At 41.7% G+C, this 24,492-nt stretch overlaps 1 protein-coding gene across 5 annotated transcripts in view; it reads right to left on the bottom strand.

Annotated features, from left to right (window-relative positions):
• Positions 1-24,492, bottom strand: part of RAB3GAP2 (RAB3 GTPase activating non-catalytic protein subunit 2) — a 111,520-nt gene that overhangs the window by 66,532 nt on the left and 20,496 nt on the right. For 4 of the 5 annotated variants that reach the window (XM_023730969.1, XM_004375924.2, XM_023730971.1 and 1 more), the window contains exon 2: positions 21,621-21,685. In XM_023730969.1, the coding sequence (XP_023586737.1) occupies positions 21,621-21,685 (65 nt within the window). Of the gene's footprint in view, positions 1-1,347; positions 3,827-21,620; positions 21,686-24,492 lie in introns of those variants that run through there. The other variant, XM_023730970.1, reaches the window with a different exon arrangement.

Genomic DNA, 24,492 nt, shown 5'->3' with positions numbered 1-24,492 from the left:
ATCTTTTCATCTGAAGTTCTAGTTCCTCTGGCAAACCCATCCTACTCTGACTTCTACCTCCTTTCACACATCGTGCAACTGAAACTCTTAGTCCTTTCTGCTTCCTGTTTACCCTGTAACGACATTTCTCCCCACTGGACTGGAAGCCTCCTAGCTGGCAAAGCCTACGCCTTACACTCCTCCTCAGCCCCACATGCGGTGCAGCCCACTAATAGCACGTGCTAGTGAATGACAGCATCCCCACTTCTCCTCATCTGTACTCATGGAGATGCCTGAATAACACAGTACCTATTCTTACACATGAAACTATATAACAATGAGCAATCAACTCAAAGCTAGTATAGTCAATCCTTACTAATGTTTTCCCTTAAGTAACGTTAAGATTTAAAAGTTCAAACTCCTGGTTGACGTAACTACGGTAGGTACAAGTTTTAGAGAGATATAAACGACAGATTATCACTGCATCACAGTCCTCTTAGTCGGGCCAAGAACTCAGTGTCAAATTATCATCAAGCTCTGTCTGCTAGAATCCCACCTCTACCTCACCTCCCCCCAAAAATCCAGATGCAAACATAAGTTTGCCCCCATAAGGACTAACTCAGATGAAAGCATGGGAAAGAGACAGATGTCTCTTGTTTAGAAGCAAATTCAGAGAAACTACTACACAATCATTGCTTACATCCCTAACCCTGCTCAGCCATCTCATAAATACACATTTTTAGTTAACATGAAACCAGATAAAGAAACTATATATGGAATAGCATTCTGGTTTCATTTACTGATGATATGGGGAAAAGAGAAGAACACCAGAATCTCCCACTTTTCACCACATTTTCCTTCCTACGCCCTCTCTAGCTCTCCATCTGTCCTTCTGACTGGAGGACTGAAGCCCAAACTTCCAGTCCGCCACAGCACAGCTGGGCATGTACAGGTAGGAGTTCTGCATCACAGAAATGGGTTAGAAATACCATAATGTACTTACATTATGTTATCTCACAATTAGGGTCTGACGCACCAGATATAATGCTAGATCTAAAGCTTAATTCTTGCTACTCAGGAATGATGCTAACTTGTCACAATACGCAATGGCGTTGTGTTCTTAATCCAAGCTTGACAGCTCTTTTGATCAACAACCACACGGGGGAGCAGCTGTGTACCTACGCAACTGCAAACTTCTGGTCAAAAGCAATTCTCGAGAACTACCCTTTGTGACTAGCACACAGTAGTCAATGTATCAGATTCATTAAGATAAATTTCCTCTAATGACAACAAATAATACCCTAAAATTATACAGAGCTAAAAATGTGTTGTTTTCTCCATAAACTTGTTGTTTCTTCATGAACTTACCTATTTTGTCACAAGCAGGATAGATTTTGCCAGGATATTACGAAGAAAGCTTAAAATCAGAAAAACCTTGCAGAGGTGGGGCAAGAAATATTATGTAAACCAAATTTCTTTCAATAAATACTCAAAAAGGAAAAAAAAAACCGCTTGGTGTATCAGGATATCCGCAATTACATGCAGTATACTAAGGCAAACAAAGAACAAAAGGATGGAAAAGTACATGTCCTAAATGGTTCTTTAATTTCTGTTCCTTTGTACCCAAGCAATCTGATAGCAGAAATCAGGACACGGTAACTTGAAATCTCTCCTCGTGATGACGAATCCTTCGGCAGCATCCCGAGCAGAGGACAGCGGGCCCCATCAGCTAGCGCTCGCACACGGGTGGTAGGTGGTTGGTTTGGTCATCTACCTCAAGAGGAATACAGCAGTGATGACACCGCTGATGTGGGTGATGCTGACAGCAACATTTGCCAAACACTATGTGCCAGGAACTGTGCTAAGCCCTTTACACACACCTTTCTTACTGCTCACAGTCACACTATAAAGCAGGTTCTACTACTATGCTCATTTTGAAAGATTTATCAAGATAACACAACTGCCAGCAGGTTACACGGATGCAGCAGGACAGGAAGTAGGTGTTGGGGTTCAGTCCACTCTATCCCCTTCCTCCGTGCTGCCTTCACACTACACTGCCAGGGGAAGCTGGTCACCAGAGCAGATCTGGCACGACACCTTTGAATCTCACCTGTCCTGCCACTCTCACTACTGCTGTGAGCTGGGTGACCAGGTGTAATACCTGCTGCTGAGGATCCAGAATTAAGGGGTAAAGAGAAGCTCTACTTCTAGACTAGAAGACTAGCACCTTTTGCTGATTAAAAAAAAAATTTTTTTTTAATATTTAAAAAAGCGACATGGAGTGTGTGCGGTCTAGTCTAATTCAATACAGCCACACGGTTGACTGCAGTGACCCTGTTTGAAAAGGACGATTACATAGTTAATATTATTGTTTAAATAGTCTCAGAGAATGGCGCAGGACTGGGCAGTGTTTCGTTCTGCTGTACACAGGGTCACTGAGAGTTGGAACCGATTCGATAGCACCTAACAACAAAAATAGTCTCTTTTTAAAGAGAGTCATGAAATAGCCCACTCCTTTTCAACATAATTAAAGACGGAATAATTAATTGCCATACGCAGAATACTTTCAAATGAGAAAGGTCATAAATACTAAGAGAAGTGCCAAGAAACACGAGGAAGTCTCTGCTTTGAAAGTACTGAAACCTTACTGGGGGTTAAAGGTGCAGCTCAGGGTTTCTCGACCGTGGTACCCCGGACACTCTGGACCAGGTAAGGTCTGCTGGGGGGACTGTCCTGTGTACTGCACGATGTTTAGCAGCATTCTTGCCCTCTACCCAACAAATGCCAGTAGCACAGCCCCCCATTATAACAACCAAAATACCCCCAGGGAAGCAAAATTGCCTCCAGTTCAAAACCACTGGCTTAACTGAGTAAGAAACTTATTGTAATTTTTTTTTAAAAAAGTTAAATCAATAAGAAATTGTAGCACTAAGAACAAGGCAACGTGATCAAAGACCCTAGAACTGTTTGTCTTTGTCAACAATCTCCCTCTCCCTCACACATCTGTCATAATCCCCTCAGCCAGCTAGCAGGATCACACAACCTTATAAATAAATGGAAGGAACCGTGGAGATCATTTGATCCAAAGCCCTCATTTTTCAGAAAAGAAAACCAAGGCCTAGAAAGAATGAGTGGATTGTCAATAAGACTAACGCCACAGACGATAAATTTAAAGTAGTATACATTCACATAGTCCTTGGACAATTTACTTAGCACTCTGGTGTCTCACCTCTAAAATCAGGGACTGAACAAATAAGAGAAGTGTGAGGAAATGGCCTATGGCTCGGAATCTACGAGCATGACTAGATCCTCAGTGGTCTCTCATCTTTCTGTCTCCCTGCTTTGATCTTTCCTCACAACACTCCCACAGCGGTGTTCCCAAAGCCCTGCACACCTTCTGGGTGCCAGCACCGTGTTAGGATAGAGAGAAAAGAGGAAACACATGGTGCTCTTACATTCTCTGCAGAAGACAGGGAATCGGTCACGGGAGCACGTGGGTCAGCAGAACCACGCTGGCTCTGGGGAGTGGGGGTGTCAGAAAAACCCTCCTACTGGAATTAACTCCTGAACTGAACCCTACAATGAGGAGACTTGGCCAGCAATAAGGAGAGCGTAAGGCAGGCAGGAGAGAGTAAGTGGGGGTGGACACTTCCAGCAGAAGAAACACTCCTAGACTAGTCCCCTGTGTCCTATTTCTCTAGGGAACCTTGAATTCAACACATTCAGAGGCATAAGGCAACAGAGTCTAAGCGAGGAGCTGGTGTCAAAGCAAAGTCCAACAGTGGAAAGGTAAGAGGTGACAGTACAGAAGGGGACAGGTGATGAGCTCTATACACCACGCTAAGGAGCTTACACTTGATCTTGAAGGACATGAGGAGCTACTAAGGGGTTTCTGACCAGTGAAGCCGCCTGGTCAGACCTACTCTCTCTCTTAAGTGTCCATATATAAACATTTAATAATATCTTATTGTTTTGGGAGAAAGTTTACACAGCAAATTAGGTGCCCATTTAACAATTATTACACAAATTGTTCAGTGACAATGGTTACATTTTTCACAGTGTGTCAACATTCTCATTAATTCCATTCTGGACGTTTCACTCCCAGTAATCTGGTTTTCCTATCCCCTTACCCTTTCATCTTTGCTTTTGAGTAACTGTTGACCATTTGGTCTCACACAGATGGTTTTTTAAAGATGCGCAATACTCATGGGTAATATTCTATATTTTATGAGCCAATCTGTTATTTAGCTAAAAGCTGACCACAAGGGGTAGTTTTGGTTCAAGGTTTATGGGGCATCTCAGGACAATAGTCTCCGGGAGTCTGCTAGTCTCAACCAGTCCAGAAAGTCTGGTCAAGTGTCCACAATTTTTTTAGAAATTTTTTTTATTGTACTTTAGAAGAAGGTTTACAGAACAAATAGTTTCTCATTAAACAGTAGGTACACATATTGTTTTATGACATTGGTTAACAACCGCACGACATGTCAACACTCTCCCTTCTCGACCTTGAGGACCTTTTTTTTGGTGAAAATATACATAGCCAAAGTTACACCATTTCAAAAGTTTCTACATGTACAATTCAGTGACATTGATTACATTCCTCCAGTTGTGCTGCTATTCTCACTATCCTTTTCCAAATTATTCCATCACCATTATCTTCAACTCACTGTCCCCTAGGCTTCCCATCAAACCTTTTGAGTTGCTGTTGTCAATTTGATCTCACATAGATAATTCTTTTTTTTTTTTTTTTGTACCTTAGGTTTGCAGAACAAATAGTTTCTCATTAAACAGTACACATATTGCTCTATGACAATGGTTAACAACCCCATGACATGTCAACACTGTCCCTTTTCAACCTTGGGTTCCCTATCACCAGCTTTCCTGTCTCCTCCTGCCTTCTAGCCCTTGTCCCTGGACTGTCCCGTTTTGTTTTATGAGGCTGTTCAATCCCCAGCTGAAGAGTGAACTTCAGGAGTGACTTCACCCCTGACCTAAAAGGGTGTCCAGGGGCCATACTCAGGGGGTTTCTCCAGTCTGCCAGGCCAGTAAATCTGGTCAATTTTGGGGAGTTAGAATTTTGTTCTACATCCTTTTCCAGCTCTATCCAGGAACCTCTATTGTGATCCCAGTCAGAGCAGTCAGTGGTGGTAGCTAGGGACCATCTAACTGTACTGGACTCAGTATGGTGGAGGCCGTGGTAGCTGTGGTCCACTAGTCCTTCGGACTAATCTTTTCCTTGTGTCTTGTTCTCTTTATTCTCCCTTGCTCCTGAAGGGGTGAGACCAGTGGAGTATCTTAGGTGGCTGCTCACAGGCTTTTAAGACCCCAGATGCTACTTACCGAAGTAGAACGTAGAACATTGTCTTTATAATCTGTGTTATGCCAATTGAGCTAGATGATCCCCGAGACCACGGTCCCCAAAGCACTCTACCCAGTAGTTCAGTCCCTCAGGGAATTTGGAAGTGTCTATGGAGCTTCCATGACCTTTCCTTGTACAAGTCGTGCTGGTTTCCCCAGTGTTGTGTACTGTCTTACCCTTCACCCAAATTACCACTTATCTATTGTCTATTTAGTCCTCCCCCCGACACCTCCCATCTCTTGTAACCAACGAAGACTGTTTCTTTTTGTGTGTAAACTTTTACGAGTTTTTACAGTAGAGGTCTCATACAATATTTGTTCTTTTGTGATTGACTTGTTTCACTCAGCATAATGTCCTCGTTTCATCCTTGTTATGAGATGCTTCACAGATTCATCATTGTTCTTTATCTTTGCATAATACTCCATATGTGTATGTACGAACAGTTTGTTTATCCGTTCATCTGTTGATGGGCATCTAAGTTGTTTCCATATTTTTGCTACTGTGAACAGTGCCGCAGTGAATATGGGTATGCATACGTCTATTTGTGTGATGGCTCTTATTTCTCTAGGATATATTCCTAGGAGTGGGACTGCATTTTGTAGTGCTTTTTTTTTTGTGGTGCTGACATTTTCTTTATTCCTCTTACTCTCCTGTGCTGAGTTCCTTTTGTTTGTGGATTTTTTTTCATTTCTTTTGTTTTTGTAGGTTTTGTTTTTAGTGACACTTTTTATGTTTTTCTTTATTTTCATGAGTAGGTTTGTTAACTTTCTTTGTGGTTACTGTGAAATTTACCCTTGTCTTCCTAGATTTGAACCAGTCTATTATAACTTGGAATTGCCTTGGCTTCCTCTCCATTAGAAGGTTCTATACCTACACTGTTTATTCCCTCTTTTATTGTTCTGATACTATTGTCATTTACAGATTAATCTCTCTGGTTCCCTATTATAATTCTTTTGGTTTTGCATAATCCTTAAGAGTTCATTTCCTAGGTTGATATCTGGCTAGTACAATCCTGTATCCTACATTCAGCCTGTGGTCTGATGTTGTTTGTTCTCAGACTGAAGGACTCCCTTTAATAAGTCTTGTAAATTTGGTTTGGTTTTTACATAGTCCCTTAATTTCTGTTTATCTGGAAATAAACTAATTTCACCATCATATTTGAACGAGAGTTTTGCAGCATATATTACTCTTGGCTGGCAATTTTTTTCTTTCAAGGTTTTATATACGTCATCCCACTGCCTTCTTGCCTGCATGGTTTCTGCTGAATAATCCGAGCTTAGTCTTGCTTCTCCTCTGTATATGACTTTTTTCCTCGAGTTGCTCTCAGGATTCTTTGTCTTTGGTTTTAGTGAGTGTGATTATGATATACCTTGGTGATTTTCTTTTGGGGTCTATCCTATATGGGGTTTGTTGAGCTTCTTGGATGGTCAGCTTTTCATCTTTCATGATATTGGGGAAGTTTTCTGTCAGCAATTCTTCAATGATCCTCTCTGTGTTTTCTGTTTTCCCCCCGTTCTGGAACTCCGATCACTCACAAATTTTTGCTTTTGATTGTATCCCACATAAGTCTCAGGGTTTCTTCATTTTTCTTTGTTCTTTTTTCTGATTTTTTTCTCAAACAGAGCTGTATCCAAGTGTTTGTCTTCAACTTCGCTAATTCTATCTTCCATCATTTCAAACCTGCTCCTCAGCCCTACTATGACACTGTCCATTTCTGAAATCTTGTTGTTTATCTTTTGGATTTCTAACTGTTGTTTTTGTATGATTTCTAATTGTGAATTTATTTTATCATTTTGTTCCTGTATTATTTTCTTGAATTCTTTGTTTGTCTGAATTTTCGAAGAATTTGTCTGTATTTTCCTCATTTTTGTCTGCTTTTTGCTTCAACTCTTAGATAATTCTGAATATTAGAGATTTGAATTCCCTATCAGTTAGGTCTAGTGCCTTTTCTTTCTACTGGAAGGTCATCTGGTGTTTTATTTTGGACGCCTGCTGGAACCATCCTGCCCTGTTTTTGTAAATGTTTGATATGTCTGCTGTCTTCGGGGCATTTAGTGGTTATTTTCCTCGTTTATTGACTGTAGATTTTTTTGTTTTGTCCTACTTTTTTGTTCTGTTTGGTGATGTCTGAGCTGGCGGGCTATGCATTCTTTGTTGTTTGCTCATCTGTGGGCATGACACTTTTCACCTCCTTCTCCAATGGGCAGGGTCAGTCACTCAGTTTGGTACAGCAGGGCAGGTCCAGCTGAAGGGTCACTGCTGGGATGGGTTGTTCGTGGCACGTACCAGGGCTGACAGTGTGGACCGGGAATCAGTGCAGGGCAGGTTCCAGTAGGCCGTGCCTGTGCTGCTTGGGAGAGTGATGTTCAGCACACACTGTAGGTAGGCAGGAAGGAGGGAGTAGATTGTGATGTGTGCAGCTAAGACGGGTATGGGAAAGATGAGAGAGAGGAGAGAGGAACAGGAGTCAAAAACATACACACAAACTAAAAAGAGTGCTAAGGGAGCTTGCTACTGGAGTGGAGAGATGAGAGGCTGAGAAATGGGGAAAAACAAGAATAAAAAGGGTAAAAGAAAAAAATGAATAATAAATGGAGAAACTGGAAATGAAGACAGACAAAAAGGGAATAAGAAAGAAGAAAACTAAACAAAGAAACAAACAAAACAAAACAAAAAACCCCGAGAAAAAGGAAATGCCCCCAGGAATGTCTCTGTGCGTCTGTGCAGAGTAAGGGAGTAAGTAGCTTCCAAGCTGCGTGGTACTGCCCGGCTAGAAGGGGCTCCCAAGCCAAGAAAAGAAAAAGAAAACAAACAAACAAATCAAAACACCACAAATCAGAGCAAACAAACAAAAAAGCCCCGGGGGTCCCATCAGTGTGGCAGCACGGGCCAGGAAGCAGTTTCACAGTCAAGCAGTGTTTCGCAGCCTTTCAGAAAGGAGCAAAGATGGTGCTTGGAGCCAGGTATTTCAGAGAAAGGAGGGGGAGCTGGTGAGAGGTAAGGAAGAAATCTAAAGAAGCAGAAAAAAGCAACACCAGCAGCCAACAAAAGGCACTCAGAGAGCCGGCCAGCGCAGGCAGGTGGAATCCAAGCGACACCAGGGTGAAGCTGGTACTTCCTGGCCAAGAAACTGTGGCTGCAGGAAGCAGAGGAGGCTAAGTAGGGGTGAAGAAGGGTGGGGGGTAGGAAAGCCTATATTGCTGGTTACTAGTTGTTCTGTCTCCTGCTGGAAGTGCCGTGAAGCTGCTTTCTCGTACCCCCTGTTCGCTGATCTCCGATAGGAATCCAAGATGGCGGATCCATGCTGCGGTAGCTAATAGCGGACCTCTGCATGTATCTCTTCTTGCTCTCTGTTCTCGGTCAGTTTCTTATTCCATTCAGTGCTTGGCTGAGTTCTTTACCTCTTCATTTGATGCTTAGGGTTTCAGGATTGACGTGTGACTCTGTTTGACTTAGTTTTTCTGATCTTTGCTGCGGAGGGATGGCGTGGTGCTTCTGACTACAGAGCCATGTTGCCTGGAAGTCAAGTGTCCACATTTTTAAACTCTTTTTTTAAAAAAAAAGAAGAAGAAAAAAAAAAAACCTCAACAAATAATGATAAAAATGATTTGACATTCCAATTGATTTCAGTCTCTCCCCACTCCCTCTCACACACGCCCCCATATAATACCTACCATTACTATCTGAGATACATTCTAAAGTTTTAAATTCTATTTTATTTCATTATTGTAGAAGTGCTAGTCAGAATCAGTAAGTTGATATGGCCACAAGTTAGACAGGCGGTGTGAACACACTGCTACAGGCCAGGGGTTCTCAACCTCAGCACTACTGACATTATGGATCAGATAATTATTTACTGTGAGGGTTGTCCTGTGCATTACAGATGTCAAGTGTGACAACCAAAAATACCTCCAGACATTGTCAAATGCCCCCTGGGGGGTGAACCTGCCCCTGGCTGGGAACCACTGATGTAGGCGATAGAGGGTAAAGGCGGGGCAGGAATGGCCCAGAGTCCTGACATGGGGCTGGGCTGGCAGAAGAACAAAGGGACTTACGGGTCCAGCTCCATTCTCCAGGGCAGGGGAGCAGGTGAGGATTCACAGCAGAAATAGAAACCAAGAATAAAGACTATATGTCTGTCTGAAGTCACTCCTGTGTCAAAAGTTTTCCTGGGAGTCTCAAGTCTAAGTCAAAGTAACGAGGTGACTATACTGGTAAGGCAGAGACGAGGAGAGCCCTCCCCAGGCTGGATCACAACGTATTGGGTTTTACAGCAAAACTTGATTTCCAAAGCCATGATCGACCACTTTGACAGGGATCACAATAGAGGGTCCCGGACAGAGCAGGAGAAAAACGTACAACAAAATTCAAATTCACAAAAAAAGACCAGATTTACTGGTCTGACAAGAGACTGAAGGAACTCCCGAGACTATGGCCCCTAGACACCATGCTAACTCAGAACTGAAGCCACTCCTAAGTCCACCTTTCAGCTAAAGATTAGACAGGCCTATAAAACAAACCATAACACACGTGAGAACGTACTTTTGAGTTCAATCAAGTGTAGGAGACCTCGTGGCAACACCTGTCCAAAAGCAAAGACAGAAGGCAGAAAGGTACAGGAAAACTGGACAAATGGACCCGAAGAACTCAGGATGGAAAGGGAAAGGGGGAGAGTGTTGACACATTGCAGGGACTGCAACCAATGTCACAAAACAATTTGTGTATAAATTTTTGAATGAGAAACTAATTTGCACTGTAAACTTTCACCTAAAGCACAACTAAAAAAACTTCTAAAAAACATGATTTCCAAGTCACTGAGAAGCTTAGGCAAAAAACAGGGCTATAAAGACCTAACGGGAATGCTCCATGAAACTGAACAGTTAGCACATCACACTCGGTGGCTGACAAAATGCAAACTCATCAAGTCGTTTTCTTTTGTACCCTAAGGGCACCTGCCTACAATTAGGTTTTTTTTTAAAAGCTGCCCCCACCATAATGGGGGTCATAGTCGACAATACTGCTCTCTTGAAACTACTGATCCTAAAATGATACTATCATTTGACAAAGCAGTTAATTTCCTAAGTGAGGCAGGAAATTTAAAAAATTTAAAAAAGCATCTCACTGCTTAAAGGTACTACAGTAGGGATTACCTTGGCTTTCCACAAAAACTAGCATCTAGTTACTAAAAACCCATTGCCGTCTAGTCGATTCTGACTCACAGCAACCCTACAGGATAGAGCAGAACTACCCCATGAGGTTTCCAAGGCTGTAATCTTTAGGGAACCAGACTAACATCTTTCTGCCACAGATCAGCTGGTGAGTTTGAACCATCAACCTCTTGGTTAGCAGCTGACGGCTTTTCCACAAAAACTAGCATCTAGTTACTAAAGTTAACATCAAATGTCCTAAAGTTAACAACAAATGCATCGATTAGCTATAAAATATAACCCGTTTGATGGGCAGATCTATAGTTATGTTTTATTGTGACCTAACCATCAAGGGTTTTTCTTTGAATTTGGACCGGTAAACATTTCTCTTAATCTACACAAACACAGAAGCCACTAATGTGAATTATGGAAAAGATTCTCTTCTAAACAACTAGGGCTATAATACATATTTTAAAATTTGTCTTTCTTTTGATTTTAAGCTTATTAAACTTGTCAAGTGATTATCCTTTCATAATGCAGCAGACGGTAAACTGCAGTAATTTAACCAGACTTTCAGGTAAAGCTGTCCACTGTAAAAACCAAACTTGGTGCCGTCAAGTCGATTCCAACTCATACGACCCCATAGGACAGAGAACTACCCTATAGGGTTTCCAAGGAGCGGCTGGTAGATTCGAACTGCCAACCCTTTGGTTTCCAGGCAAGCTCTTAACCACTGTGCCACCAGGGCCCTGCTGGCCACTATTCAAACCAAAAAAACCAAACCCATTGCCGCTGAATCGATTCCGACTCATAGCAACCCTACAGGCCAGAGTAGAAAGGGCCCATAGGGTTTCCAAGGAGCAGCTGGTGGATTCAAACTGCTGACCTTTTGGTTTGCAGCTGAGCTCTTAAGCACTGCATCACCAGGGCTCTGCTAGCCACTACAGGGGCAGGTAAATTATCACTCTGTAAGTGGCAAATGTTTTTTGTGTATCAACTACTGTAGGAATTAGACAGCCATTAAAGTAGTCCAACGTAGCTTTTCAAAGCTTTCAACTTTAGTACAGGAAGTCCATCATCTGCAACTTATATTGTCACTGTGACTATGCTAACTTCACAGATATTTACACATTCTAGTGGTGACAGTAAAATTAACAGGTTGCCAGGACACTAACTGTTATTCTTAGTAAGTAATTTACCATCTAAGGCATAGAAATAAAAGAGCAAGCTATACTTTCAAAGCAAGAGATGTAAGTGCTTCAGCAATTCTGAGAAATAAACAGAAAATAAACAATCCTATACAAGTAGGTTTCTCCTTTTTTTCTGGTCTGCCATTAACATTTGTAATGTGCAATGTTTTTCAAACTTGTTTTTTAGGTAGCAGAACTTTTCATTTCCAAACAAAATTTTGTGCAAAATTTCAATATATAAAATAGATGAGAGCAGCAATGAGGCAAGCTGTTCCGCATCTCTGCAGAACCCAGAGCTCCATCTCACAGCAGGCAAAGTACTCGTCTGGGCCCTTCTCCAGGTCACAGTCTAAAATCCTGTCTGCAATTCAGATGAAGCAAGGCAAGAACTCATTCTAAATTTGATCACAAATTTGATTACAGATGACCTAAAGAAAAGATTTCATGAAACACTGCAACTTCAACCTCAATTTTTTAAATAACTTTTTTTCCAAACTTTAGAGGAAGTTAACTATAATTCAGTAACTCTGACAGTTTTACTTCCATCGTCAATTCAAGTAGGACTAATGTTATTATTATTTATTTTTAAATGGCATGGTTAGTATGATTCCATTTTTATAAAATTTTCAGGGTGCCTATTTGTCCACCCATTCAATCTTCCACCTGTATAAGCCTTGGAAAGATGTCTACATTTGAGAACCCCTTAAAGTTAATATTAATGATTATTCTTAAATGCCAGGAAGTTGTCAGGTTAATTTCATCTCGATTTTTCTGTAATACCTGAATTTTCTGTAATAAATTTGTCATTTTTAAAAGGCAAATTACTCATAAAAAATACATTTCACAAATAATTACAATGGAACCCCAAACCTAAAAATCGTATTTCTTTTTCCTGTACAACTGTTTAATACTAACCACTAAGTCTATGTGCTCCCCTAGGCAACATGGGGTACAAGAAAGTATGAAACAATTCCTGTTCAGTAACTTCAGTATCTAGTTGGACAAACAAGACTACCAATCAAGACACAATTAACATCCAGTATAAATCAGAATAGGCCTAATAACTAAACCCAGTGCTGTCAATGCTATTAGGGTTCAGAACACTACACATTCTCCAAAAAGATTTATAAGTGAAAAAATGCATGTAAAGATGATCAACATCATTCATAATTTACAAAATACAAATTAAAACACTGAAATGGCATTTCACATCCATTAAATTAGCAAAGACTAGAGTTTGATAACATACTAGGGGTCAACAGTATTTTAAAATACTTGAGAAAAGCAGACTCTGTAAGAAAACACACTCATCTCTCATAGTCTTTTTTTTTTCAATACATGATGGGCACATGGGTGTTATGGTTTGAACTATGTTCCCCTAAAAATATGTGTTGGAAACCCTAACTTATACCCTGTGGTTCTATTCCCATTTGGGAATGGGTTTTTTTGTTATGTTAATAAGACGGTATTAATGTAGGGTTTGTCTTAAGTCAATCTCTTTTGAGACAGAAAAGATTAAACAAGCAAGCAGAGATGAGGTAAGACAGATGCCACATCACATGAAGATTACCAAGGAACCAAGACCTTCCCCCAGAGAAAGCTTCCCCTAGAGCCACTGGCCTGAATCTGGACTTCTAGCATCCAAAAAAAAAACTTGTTTGTTAAAGCCATCCACTAGTGGTATTTCGGTTAGAGCAGCACGACATAACTAAGACAATGGGTAGAGAGAAATATTTTATTTCTGCAAAATAAATAATAGCGCACAGACAATGATAAAAAGCAACTGTACAGGCTTGCTGTTGGGGAGCAGTAAGGCAGAGAGTGGGCTGTGGCATACAACTATGCTTGTCTTGACCAAAGGAGAGAGTTGTTACTTTTCTCCAGCCTTTTGCTGCCACGTCAGAATGTGGACACAAGCCACAGATATAGATTTGTGTGTGTGTCTGTGTGTGTGTCTGTGTGTGTGTCTGTGTGTGTGTGTCTGTGTGTGTCTGTGTGTGTGTGTCTGTGTGTGTGTGTCTGTGTGTGTCTGTGTGTGTGTGTGTCTGTGGTGTCTGTGTGTGTCTGTGTGTGTGTGTCTGTGTGTGTCTGTGTGTGTGTGTCTGTGTGTGTGTGTCTGTGTGTGTTTCTGTGTGTCTGTGTGTGTCTGTGTGTGTGTCTGTGTGTGTCTGTGTCTGTGTGTGTGTCTGTGTCTGTGTGTGTGTCTGTGTGTGTCTGTGTGTGTCTGTGTGTGTGTGTGTGTGTCTGTGTGCGTGTCTGTGTGTGCATGTGTCTGTGTGTGTGTGCGTGTGTGTGCCTGTCTGTGTGTGCGTGTGTCTGTGTGTGCGTGTGTCTGTGTGTGCGTGTCTGTGAGTGTGTCTGTGTGTGCGTGGGTCTATGTGTGCGTGTCTGTGTGTGTCTGTGTGTGCGTGTGTGTGTCTGTGTGTGCGTGTGTGTGTCTGTGTGTGTGTCTGTGTGTGTCTGTGTGTGTGTCTGTGTGTGTCTGTGTGTGTGTCTGTGTGTGTGTGTGTCTGTGTGTGTGTCTGTGTGTGTGTCTGTGTGTGTGTGTGTGTGTGTAAAATCTTCCACTTTTAAAATCTTAGCTCAATTTTTTTTATGAAACCCTGTTCGGGCCAAATAAAATGCTTCTGAAGGTAAGATCTGGCTCAGAGCTGTTTTCATTTCTGCCACATGCAGCACCAAGAAAGGTACTCTCATATACTGCTGTGAGAACGCAAAGTGGGGCAGCCTTCTGGAAGCATCGTTAACCATTTCAAAATTTCAAATGCATATACCTTTTACCCTAGCGATTCTACTTTTAGGAACATATTCTAAAGGAATAATAAAAACAGCTAATACACTGAGCACTAACTAGTTTCTGCGTACTATTCTAAGCACATCTCATTTAATCCTTAAAACACTCCTGTAGGTTTGGTATTGTTATTAGTCCCACATTAGAAACCAGGAAGCTCAACTCAGAGAAGTTATGTAAGATACCCAAGGTTTAACAATAAGTGGCAGAGTTGGGATAGAAATGCAGGCAGTCTGACTCTCAATCACGACACCACATGCCTACATGCACCCAAAGATGTATGGTAGGTGTAGTTTGTTGTAACGCTGCTTGAAAAAAACCCAAAAAACAAAAAAAAGCTAAATGCCCATCAATAGGAGAGAGGTTAAATAAATCATGGTACAATTATATAATGAAATATTAGGCATTCCTTGCAAAGAATGAGATGATTTATAAATGCATATATGAAAAAAACTCCCAGATTACATTAAATGGAAAAAGGGACAGCACAGTGTGTAAAAGTAAAGGCTATATGGACTTCCAGGTAAAGAGGTGGAATTAAACACATGAATTTTACTCTTACTACTCTCAGCACCAAAATCCCACTTAAAAGAAAAGGTGGGGGGGTAAAGGATTTTTCTGAAAGGTGAAAATCAACCAGGGCAAAAAGAAAACGGATAAAAGCCACATTTTCAAAGCTAGAAAACAGATGGACAGGTGGTATCTGATTCTGCAGTTACTAACTTCTAAACTGACGGTCAGTCACTGGTAGTTCAGTGGGAGAATTAGCTCCTTCCATCCGGAAACCCTGGTGGCGTAGTGGTTAAGCGCTACAGCTGCTAACCAAAAAGTCGGCAGTTCAAATCCACCAGGCGCTCCTTGGAAACCGTATGGGGCAGTTCTACCCTGCCCTATAGGGCCACTGTGGGTCAGAACTGACTTGATGGCAATGGGTTTGGCTTTTTTGGCTTATGCAAGAGACCTGGGTTCGATTTCCGGCCAATGCACCTCATGTGCAGCTACCACTTGTCTGTCCGTGGAGGCTGGCGTGTTGCTATGATGCTGAAGAGATTTCAGTGGAGCTTCCAGACTAAGACTGACTAGGAAGAAAGGCCTGGTGATCTACTTTCAAAAATTAGCCACCGAAAACCCTGTGGATCACAGTGGTCTGATCCCCATCATGGGGATGGTGCGGGACCAGGAAGCATTCCATCCCGCTGTGCATGGGGTTGCCATGAGTCCGGGTCACTCAATGGCAAGCTAACAACCACGAACTGATGGTGCGGAAAGCTAAGAAGCAACCGCAGCTGCACTGGCAAAATCATCAACAGGCTCAGGCCCCTCCGAAGTGGAGTAAAGACGGGCTACCATGAAGAGGCGAGGTTGAAAGTATGTTCAACAACAGGGTTGCTATGAGTGGGAATCAACTGGGGGGCATCGGGTTTAGGTCCTCAGATCACCTCCCCATCCATCACTGTCCCCCTCCCTCCCTGGCCTGAGACCTAAGGCCCATGCCCCAGGTTGAGCTCATTCAACAGGAGCTACCCTGGGGGAATGCCTAAGGGGTGCAGATTGGAACTACACTGAACAAGCACAAACAAGAGAAAGAAGTGGCAGGTGAAGGTCTCTTTGAAGCGTTCAGACATAAATAATACCACTGAAACTGAGCCTGGACTCCGAGCTGGTCTGTGGCCAAGACCCAGGAACAACTTAAACTCATCTTTGCTGGCACTTTTCACACTAGCAAATCACTTCACCAGAATCTGCTAAAACTAAATTAATGACCTTACAGATCTAAAGTTTTAAAGCCCCCAACAGAGGCAAAAAAAAAAAAAATTTAGCGAAAACGAAAAAGAAAAAAGGCAGAAAGACTGGGAGAGTTATGTTAAGAGCTATGGGCTAGACCAAGGTTTCCCAGCTTCAGCACTATTAACATTGTGGCACATTTTGTCATGGGGAAAGGGGTGTCCTGCACATTTAAAGATGCTTAGCAGCATCCCTGACCCTCTACCCACGAGACACCAGGAGCAACATCCTTGCCCACCTCTCCGAGATGTGACAACCAAAAATGTCTCCGCACACTGGCAAATATGCCCTGAGGGGGAGGCCAAAACCACACCCAGCTGAGATTCACTGGGCCAAACCCAGCTTGTATTAATGCTGACAGGAAGGCCTTTGGCAAAATAAGCATTTCTAGCAGTAAAAGGTCAAAAGTCCTGATGAGAGCTGGCAGGCCCTCTGCAGTCACCTTCCCTTGGAATGAGGACAACCGAGGGCACATCCTTAGAACAACCTAAGTGCTCTCCTCCTGCCTCTGGGCCCGTCCGCTGCTTAGGTGTCTCTCCTGCGCGGCAGATGGCATCAGAGTCTAATGACACTGAAATAAGGCAAGAGATGTTCCAGTGCCATCCTAGATTACTAATGCTCTACGAATCCTTCATCAGGTCGTGCTGGATCCTATTTCTTAGCCTGTAAACAAACATTTCTCTGGGGCCTCTATCTGACCAGAATGCTTACATTCCCTGTGAACCTGTTTCTACACCATTTTCTGTATAATGGAGCATATTTCAGTCTCTTGTAAATGGGAATTTTCCATGCTGCCTGCCTTCACCGAGGACCCTGACCCAGGACCGGCTGTGCTTCCAGCACTGCCCAGCAAGTCCTCAATTCTATACTTTTACAGCTTTTGGTCTTAATATACCAGGGAAGGAAAGTTCACTAAACCCGCCTTGTTGGTTAAAGTTAAATGAAGCCTTGTGAAGTTTCTTCTCAAACTGCCTCAATTACCATTATATGACAAGAAGCTAAGGAAAACATCCCCCTCTAATCACTTCTTTCCTATAGCAAAACACCATAATCCCAACTAAAAGCCCTTGTTTAACACCCTATAAAAAATACAGCAAAGTTATTTACTGTATGCTATAGGATCATCGACCAAGAGAAGCTTCCGTACAACAACCTCCTTTTCCAATTGCCCAAACCAACTATTGTCCCATCGTAGTTAAAACTAAGTCTGTACGGAGGAGGATCTTTGTTCTGCCTTCTCTTTCATCCCAGTCCATCCGGAAAGCCTGTTCTGTTTGCCTTTTCAGTCCTTTATCGTATTTACTTGTGGGCAGTAGAGGAATTCTTTAATGTTATTCTTTTCACTTGTCCATATTAGCATTATGCCTGATACGGATCTATTATTTTGGGCAGGAAATACCTGTAAGAGAAAGACTTTCGTCCTCTTCTATGATAGAAGCAGTCCTCAAAGTTCCTAAGCCTACCAGTTCCATAGATGTACACTTTCTTGGATGTAGCTGGCTATCGCTGACAGTGGATATTAGAATATACTTTGTTCATTCACTGACCCCTTATTAGAGCTGACACCCCAGAATCTGAAAAACCCAAAGAGGTTTTCTTCTTTCTTAAAAAAGCCTCATCCAGATCCCAGGTACTCTCTCTGATTACAAAAGCCCTTTACTTGTGTCTGCCATAACAATAAGAAACTACTCTCAAAGGGCTAACACAGACTTGTGAAGGTAAAAAGCACCCCAATGTTTTTACGGTTTTCTGCTGGACTCAGTCACAGCAGTTGGCCTCCAAGTCAGCACTCAGCAGCAGCTCTCCCACCTGTGACTCATCTATATACCACTGCAGCGCTCCTGAAGAACAAGACACAACATCTCTCTAGTGCCAGACTGACCAAGAAAAACATCTTGTACTCTCCTCTCCTAGTCACATTAACCTCAACCCAACAGCAACGGGGGAGAACTCTAATTGTCTTTATAGTTACAGCCCCTTGGCAAACTGTAAGTTGACTTCAAAGACGTTCTACTTCGCCAATCCTGGTCTCACCTTTAAGTGAGTAAGACCTACTGGTGAGACTCTTAGAGAAGGAAGGTTTGTGGTTTCTGGTCTGTTTCTAACATGAAGCAGTGGAAAGTTCCGTTTGCCTTCTTTACAATCAGACTAGGTGGCAACCTCTGTTGCCATGACTAAAGCATGTACTCTTGCATCTCATAAAACTGCCAACCTTTATTCTGATTCTTGTTATTCCTCCGGCGCTCGCTATGCCTTTGGAGTTGTTCATAACATAGACAGTAGCAGAAGTATTAGGAGTCTTTTGCCTCAGTTGAGCAAAATTTCTAAGTCCTAGTATAAAATATTTGCTCAGCAGAAACCTTATAATGATACACAGAAAGTACTGGTTGATGCTGCAGTTCAAGGCAGAAGTCATATCCTACTCCTTGGCCATAGTACCATTTTTGTCCTCACCTACCAAACAGTCTTCCTTGGCAAAGATGTCTTGTTTTTATTGTTTGTTTTTAATAATTTATTTTATTTTTGTTGTTGAGAATATACACAGCAGAAAACAATGCAACAATTTCTACATGTACACTTCAGTGACACTGATTACATTCTTCTAGTTGTGCAACCATTCTCACCCTCCTTTTCTGAGTTGTTCCTCCCTCATTAACATAAACTCACTGCTCCCTAAGGTTCCTATCCAATCTTGAGTTGCTTTTGTCAATTCGATGCCATGTAGATATATTTTAAACCAGTACAATGCTCAACGCAGACATTCTTTACTAGCTAAGCTGAATTAAACTATTGTTTGGTTTTAAAAAGACTTCAGAGGACATTTTTCATTTAAGGTTTAAAGATGATCTCAGGGCAACGTTTCAGTGGCTCCCATCCAATAGTTTCACCCAGACTCCATTAGCTCCAGAAAGACTGGGTTCCATCAGAATCTAAAATTCTGTTCTTCTATAGAATCTCTGATCAAAATGTTCAGTCATGGTAGTCAGGTACTATCCAGTTCTTCTGGTCTCATGGCAAAGGAGGCAGCTGTTTCATGAAGGTAATTAGCTACACATACCACTCTTCCTCCTATTCCTAACCCTCTCTCTTCCTCTGCTGCTCTAGGCAAAGACAGACCAGTTGTTATGCCTTGGATGGCCACCTGCAAGCTTTTAAGACCCCAGGCGCTATGCAACAAACCTGGAGGTAGAACAGAAGCACTAAACATATTAGGCCAATTAACTGGGATGTCCCATGAAACCATGACCCTAAACCTCCAAACTAAAGAATCAAATCCCATAAGGTGTTTGGTTTTATAGAAAGAGCCTCAGCAGTTACTCTTTTTTTGTGTGGTGGTTGTTATATCACACTTTTGCCAATTCAATTTTTTACAGGTGTACAACTTACTGACAGCAATTACAATAATCAGCTGTGCAACCCTACCCTTAATCAACGCAATTCTTCTATCACCTCACACTGAAATTCAGTACTGTATAACCAATAACCTATGAGGCTACTGTATAGCTTCATCTACAAATCCCCAACTACATCAGTCACAAGCAAACATCCACTCCAGAAAGAACAAAGTATGAGAACAAAGTTCTCTTTAAGATGTCAGCATCTGGGTCTGTAAATAAATGCCATAGCTCCGTAATTCAACAACAGCACTATTTTATATATGTAGCAACTGTCACAATGGAACGTCCTCTGAGGTTCTACTTTAACATGGCAATGTCTATGAGGCTGGTTTAGAAAACCTCAAACTTACCTGGAAATCTAAAGGTAAAGATAAAAGCTGTCCATATGACTTATTTCGTTATAAAAACCTATCTGTTTTATATTTGTCAGACAGAAAAGTTTTATATGGGCTCACTATTCATTCATTTTCTCACACTCTCCCCAGTAATTACCAGAAAACTGGCCAATAAAGCAAGTCTCTAGCACATCAGTCAGCAACACACTGTAAACCTTGATTCTGCAATAGGTTCAAGGGTGCACTGGATCACACCAATGTGTTATATTACAACAGTCACTTAGCTATATGATTCTAGAAAACAAATACCAAAAGTAGACACGCTTATCCAATATACGTTTTCCCTCTTCTTTCTCTGTAAAAATTCCTGATTTTGTTCAGGTATTGACTCCTCTCCCATGTAGCCATGGGCCTCAGGAGAAGCTGAGCCTCCTACCCTCCCCACAATTGCAGGGAATGGTATGACTGGCCAGTGAAAATCTTCTCCTGCCAGTGACTGGTTCAGAAATGAGCAATAATGAGATATAAGGCAAGGTTTGCTACAGGCTTCTGAGAAAGTTTTTCCTGACTCCTAAGTGTCATGGGAAGGCCAGTCTTTTTCTCTGTCTGCACATGAATAAAGAATATGCTGTTCCAAATGCTCCTGACTACAATACTACGTACCGTGAGAAGAACAAGCCTTAGGATGAAGCCAAGACTGGAGACGCGAAGTAGACGGAAGGAAAGAACCTGAGTACTTCATGACACTGCTGAGTCACCCCATCAGTCAAACCAGGAGCCCAACCTATCTCTAGGCTTCCTCATCCGCAAGCTAATAAATTTCCTTCCTATTTAAGCCAGTTTAGGTTAGATTTCCTATTACTCTAGCTGAAAATATACTAACATATACAGGGACTTTGTCCATCTTGCAGCCCTCGCTGGTGGTGCAGTGGTTAAGGGCTACGGCTGCTAACCAAAAGGTCAACAGTTCAAATCCACCAACCGCTCCTTGGAAATCCTATGGGGCAGTTCCACTCTGTCCTGCAGGGTTGCTAGGAGCCGGAATCAACTCGACAGCAATGAGTTTTGGGTTTTGTCTATCTTGGTTACTGCTATATTCTCACCACCTAGGAAAAGACCTACCATGTGGTGAGCACTTTAATGAATAAATGAAAGAGTCTAAAAGAGTAACTTATGAAGGAGAAAGAATCCTAAACTTAGCCCACTCAGCTATACAGTCATTAGGTTCCTTAAGAACAGGTATCTACTTAACTACTACTACGTAGGCACAATGAAGCTCTTGACACAGGTTTTCAATGTCAATTCAACAGTGAAATATGTCACCATCATTGCAAAAGAATACCTTTTGTAATGGGGGGTCCAAAACCAAACCAGTTACTATCCAGTCAATTCCAAGCCATGGTGAGCCCACAAGCATCAGAGAAGAACTAGGGGTTTTCAGTGACGAATTTTTTTGGAATTGGATTTCCAGGCCTTTCTTCCATGGTGCCTCTGCGTGGACTCAACCTCCAACCTTTGGGCTAGCAGCTGAGCACATTAACCACTGTACCAACTGAGGACTCCAACGGGGTCTATGACTGTAACAGCTTCTGAAAATGCCACATCAGGAAATTTGCATACATTTATAAAGACTTACAGGTTCTTGGGGTTCTGTTTCTTCCCATGCTCCCCAACCATCATCTTCCCAGTCTGCTGATTTACCTATATTAAAAAAGATGAAAAGTGCTTACATGAAATGTAATGCTAAAAATATTTTAAAACCATTTTTCTCTAAACATAATAGAATAAACCCCTTTATAATGTTGATGTTAGAAAGAAACCATAGTAAATTGTATTACACCAGGGTTTACACTATGTAATAATAACGAGGAAACATCCGACCTGCTGAATTTCCAAAGCTATGTAAAACTGCAGTGCATTTGGATCTTAAGATATCAGACATTAAGCTCATTCAGATTTAAATAAAATTGCAAAGGTAACTTTAAAAAATCTAAAAATGAAAACTGTTTGTTACTTAAGACATTCCCAAACCAAACCAAACCAAACCTACTGCCGTCGAGTCAATTCCAACTTATAGCAACCTGTAGGGCAGAACAGAACTGCCCCACAGGGTTTCCAAAGAGCAGCTGGTGGATCTGAACTGCCGACCTTTTAGTTAGTAGCCGAGCTCTTAACCACTGCCCAACCAGGGCTCCACTTAAGACATCAGACAAATTAAATATACACAGTGACAAAAATATACACCTAAAATTTCACCAAACCAAACTCACTGTCATGAAGTCGATTCCGACTCACAGCAACCCTATGAGACAGAGAACTGTCCCATAGGGTTTCCATGGCTGTAAATCTTTAGGGAAGCAGACTGCCACATCTTTCTCCCACAGAGTGGCTGGTGGGTTCGAACTGCCGACCTTATGGTTGGCAGCCGAGTGCTTTAACCACTGTGCCACCAGGGCTCCTAAAATTTCACCAGATACCTCAAAAAGTGAATGAAGAAAAGCAACATTTTTTGAGCAACCAGTCTAATACTAACATTAGATATTTTAAATTTTTATATTAAATTAAATTTTTATATTAAACTAGAAAAAATTAATAAAGTTCAAATAAATGGTGAGAAGAGCAGGCACTTGCATATTCTAACTTTACGCTCTAGGATCAGATTAAACCGGTCGTCACAGAGTCGATTCTGACTCACAGCAACCCCATGTGTGTAAACTGTTCTATAGGATTTTCAATGGCTGATTTTTCAGAAGTAGATCACCAGGCCTTTCTTCCGCTGTGTGCCTCTGGGTAGACACAAACCTCCAATGGCCGAATGTGTTAAATGTTGGCAACACCCAGGGACTCCAGAATCAGATTTTAAAAAAAAAAAAAAAAAATGTTGCCACTGAATCAATTCTGACTCATAGCAACCCCACAGGATGGGGAAGAACTACCCCATAGGATTTCCAAGGCTATAATCTTTAGGGAAGCAGACTGCCACATCTTTCTCCCCAGAGTCGGTGGTGGGTTCGAACCACCGACGTTTCAGTTAGCAGCCAAGTGTTCAACCACTGCAGCACCAGGGATCCTTCCAGAATCAGACTGTTGCTGCTGATGTTGTTAGGTGCCACTGAGTCAGTTCCACCTCATAGTAACCCTACGTACAACAGAACGAAACACTGCCCGGTCCCGTGCCATCCTCACTATCATTGCTGTGTTTGAGCCCACTGTTGCACCCACTGTGTCAGTCCATCTCGTTAAGGGTCTTCCTCTTTTTTGCTGACCCTCTACCTAGGTTCAAATCCTAGGTCTACCACTTACTAGCTCTATGATGTACGGCAAGTGACCCCACATCTATAAGCTTTAGTTCCTCATCTCTAAAGCATGGAAAACAATAGTACCTGCATCTATTCAGGTTGCTGTGAAGAAGGTACCATGCCGAAGCCCTCAAACCCAAAACCAAACCCGCTGTCACTGAGTCATTTCCAACTCATGGCAATTCCACGTGTGACAGTCAGAGGAGAACTGCTCCACAGAGTTTTCTTGGCTGTAATCTTCACGGAAATAGATCACCAGGCCTTTCATCCACGTTATCGTTAGGTGGGTTCAAACTGCCAACCTTTAGGTTATCAGCCAAAAGCAAATTGCTTGCGCCACCCAGGGACCTACTAAAGCCCTCAGCGCCTATAAACAGCTCTCAGTGCTAGCCATCAAGATTCAGCCATTAACCTTCATCTAAAGCACAATGAGAAATAAAAGATGTAGCCATTAAAATATTATAGGATATAAATAAAACATTGTTATTTAATAAACAGCTTTAAAATTCAGGGAGAAAATCAGTTTAAAAGATGAGACTGAACTTGATGAGGAGTTTACAGAAAGAAGTAATTAGAACTTTACATATAAAGTTTAGAAAGTTGCAGAAATCGATTACATATAGATGATTAAAAAAATTGCTACGTTCCAAGTGTCAAAAATTTAATACTTGGAATTACTGTTCAACTAGCTGTGGTAACATTCTAACTCTTGGCATTTAAATACCAAATAACTACTAATAATATACCAAGCACATGGTTGGGCATACGTTAAGTCCTACAATAGTACTATCATTTGATTAACACTGCCAGATTTTCACATACAAGTCAATTAAACAATTTAACAAAGGTTCTGTTAAATATCATGCACCAAAACGTGTGGTAGGAGTTGAGAAAATTACAAACATCCTCCTCGTCCTTAACGAATTCCTGGTCTAGTGTAGACAATGTAGAAATAAACACATCTATAACACATGGTGAGCGCTGTAATCAACTACTATGGGAGCTGAGATGAAAAAGTAAGAGAAGGATGAGAAAAACACAGTGAAGATGTATCATTTTAAACTAGGTCTTTAAAAAGCGGCCAGAATTTTTCAAATATTCTTGGAATAAAGCTCAACAAAAGCAAAGATGCAATGCATGTTCAGGGCTTATTACACAACAACTAACATGTACTGAACATTCCTATATGCCTAAGTGCTTTACAGAGTC

Source organism: Trichechus manatus, unplaced genomic scaffold (genome assembly GCF_000243295.1).
Source record: "Trichechus manatus latirostris isolate Lorelei unplaced genomic scaffold, TriManLat1.0 scaffold00039, whole genome shotgun sequence".
Classification (NCBI taxonomy): domain Eukaryota; kingdom Metazoa; phylum Chordata; class Mammalia; order Sirenia; family Trichechidae; genus Trichechus; species Trichechus manatus.
Note: the sequence above shows the minus strand (reverse complement) of the source record. Positions and strands in the feature narration are given on the sequence as shown.